Source organism: Priapulus caudatus, unplaced genomic scaffold (assembly GCF_000485595.1).
Source record: "Priapulus caudatus unplaced genomic scaffold, Priapulus_caudatus-5.0.1 Scaffold284, whole genome shotgun sequence".
Taxonomy (NCBI): domain Eukaryota; kingdom Metazoa; phylum Priapulida; class Priapulimorpha; order Priapulimorphida; family Priapulidae; genus Priapulus; species Priapulus caudatus.
In genome coordinates, this window is record NW_014577345.1 from 234850 (window position 1) to 237570 (window position 2721).

Consider the following 2721-nt stretch of genomic DNA (forward strand, 5'->3'; position numbering starts at 1 on the left):
CCTAACCCTAACCATATCAGATAGTTACCAGGGTACGTTCCGGCAGTACCCTGGGGGACATAGACCCTATGAGCGTTAATAGTTAGCATATGCAAATTGGGTTTACACCTTACTCAGTTTGACAGTTATGTTGTAGAGAGCACATTGGCCACAAATATATAGACGTGAAACGGTCAGTGCCTGGTCGGGCTAAAAGCACATAAACCCGTGATAACAAAGAGTTTATGTGCACTTGGCTATATGTATCCGCAAACGATCCACACATCTGCATGTAATGTATCACAGAGTGATGCATAGTTTTACATTATTGTATTGTACATGTGAATAAATCTGTTTGTCGTTAATTCTGTGATGTGTCCATTACTTAGCTCTATCTGTACCTCCTCGTCCTACAATAGGAACGACTGTCTACGTAGGTAAAGCTTTATCACTCTATGCACCATCTCTCTTCGATAATGGAGGCTTCTTCAAGAGTTACATGCTGTTGTGCTGTTCTGTGTGTAGACACTTGAATTCAATTTGGAGCAGATTTATGCCCAAACTGCAACTAGAGGCATGATTTCCCATGTTATCAGATTGTTTATCATTAATTTGTTTGTGTCTATGACTAATTTACTGCAAGCCCAAATTACACTAAGAAATGTAACTGGTTATATACATAATTTTAGCTTGGCTGTGTATCATAAACTTTTCATTAGTTGCCATATTTCCATTGGTTTTTACTCTGATTACTTTTTGATTATTATAGTTTTGACAGAAGATGCCAATCTCAGTCAATTTGTCGTGGCAATCAACTCAAATATCCGACTTTACAACATGGAAATTAAGAAAGGCGTGAATGAAGTCAGCGGCGCACAATATTACGCGCTAGTAAGTTATGTCAGTTGTTAATAATGACAAATTTGTCATTATTAACCCCCGGTTATAATGATAGTTCTCATAATTTAAATTTAGTAAAAACAATTCTTTCTTTCGTTTTGCAAAGTAAACTATCAATTTGACAAATAAAATATTAAATTAAACGTGCTGACTGCTTTCAATCTGGTCTCGTGTTTAGAATGTGTAATTTTTAAGGTACGTGTGACAGACCTTTAGCCAGTTTCATCGTGTAACACGGCGTTTGAGATGAATTAAGTTGTATTTTATTGAACACTATAAGCTCCGTAACCTGTATCATGAAGTCGATCAGCAGCAGGTGCTGAACCGTTTAAATATTGTGCAATTGTGCCATGTTGTTGATTTCATTCACATAGCTTGCTGAATATTAACAGGTAAATTTGAGTGACTCGCCTGTGACAAGACTTGCTGCTGATTTTACACCTCTAGAGCTGGAGTTATTCAAAAAGATGGTAATTGTACCTATTAGGTCATCAGAATCCTACCGCCTTTATCCTTTGATTACTTATTTATTAAGTTTAAGATTTTGTTGATTAACATTGTATACTCAATGTATGCCTGATGCAAGCTAAATATCTTTAATTGTGCGATATCTGGTACCAGCGGGAAACCTTTCATGGTTTCTCGGCCTTGAAGTATGAAGAAATCAAAGAAAAAATCATAAAGTATTCAAAGGTACTTGTAACGAGCAGTTTGAAACAGGTTTCTCTCTGATGAAGTTGTGACTTGGCCTCATTGCAGATGGACATGATTGTATATTCCGATAACGGAATTATCTCGTCGATTGATGCCATCAACCTGACGTCTGTCCTCGACAAGAAGATGTCGAAGGACGCGGCGGAGAGTGTCGTACAGAGGCTGGCGATCGACAAGTGGATCAACGTGGTGAGTGTAGTGGCTCCTAGGTCATCCTTAAAAAATTATATGTTTGCTGTCCGCCGACCGACCCACGAAAATAGCCGCGACCCAAAAGTTTTTTTTGACATTTTGGGTTCCATTTTATTTTATTTTTTTACATTCCTTATAGTTAAGATGCAAACATGAGGACAGACTTAAAATAACTATTATGCCTCAAAAAAAAAAGAAGAACTACCTACCTACCTACTAAAAAAATCATGGGTCGGGGGACAGCAAACACGGAATCTTTTAAGGATGGCCCTAGCACCCAGCTTCGTGACCAGGTTTGCAGACGTGTGTTGAACATGATGAGAAATCACGTACTTGCGCTTGCATGGGGTGAAGTCGCTCTGACGGCTGTATTCTTGCAGGAAAGGGGAGACGTGTCGCTGGCAGTTAGGGGGATACTAGAGCTGGACCAATACCTGAGGGAGACGTACGGTGAGCTCTTGCTCACTTGCAACATGTGCAAGCAAATATGTCTGCAGGTAACCGCTATTATTAAAGGCTCACAATGCGCATCCAAACGCTAATTTCTCCAGTACTAGACTAGCAAATACTTCGTGGCATGCATAATCACACTACCTTATGACAAAATAAACTCTAGTTCCTCCCATTTCACTGCACGTTGTCTTATAAAAGGTATTTTGAAAATACCTCCAATGCAATCAGACAGCCAGCTCCAGCTCCAATCTCCCAGCGAGCCGCATTCGCTGAGGGCGCAAGAGTGCCGCAAGAGTCGTTAGTAGCTGCCTATTGTTTCAAGTTAGGCGGGTTATGGAGTCGATCTGCTGCCAACAGAATGAGAATCGTGTCGTACGTTTTTAGTCTGTATCTCCGGATTGCAGGTGTATACGTTACGAGAAAACGATTTCGCACGCATGCTAGGCGAATGTACTTTGTACGATTTGAGCTCAAGTTGGTTGA

At 40.1% G+C, this 2721-nt stretch overlaps 1 protein-coding gene across 1 annotated transcript; it reads left to right on the plus strand.

Moving 5' to 3' along the window:
• Window positions 1-748: 748 nt before the first annotated feature.
• Window positions 749-2511, plus strand: LOC106808528 (non-structural maintenance of chromosomes element 1 homolog; the record flags this gene model as incomplete). Its single annotated transcript, XM_014811285.1, is given in 5 exon segments — window positions 749-870; window positions 1272-1349; window positions 1639-1782; window positions 2166-2282; window positions 2467-2511. Coding segments are annotated over 5 exon segments (506 nt in total), but the record flags the coding sequence as incomplete, so codon positions are not given.
• Window positions 2512-2721: the final 210 nt, after the last annotated feature.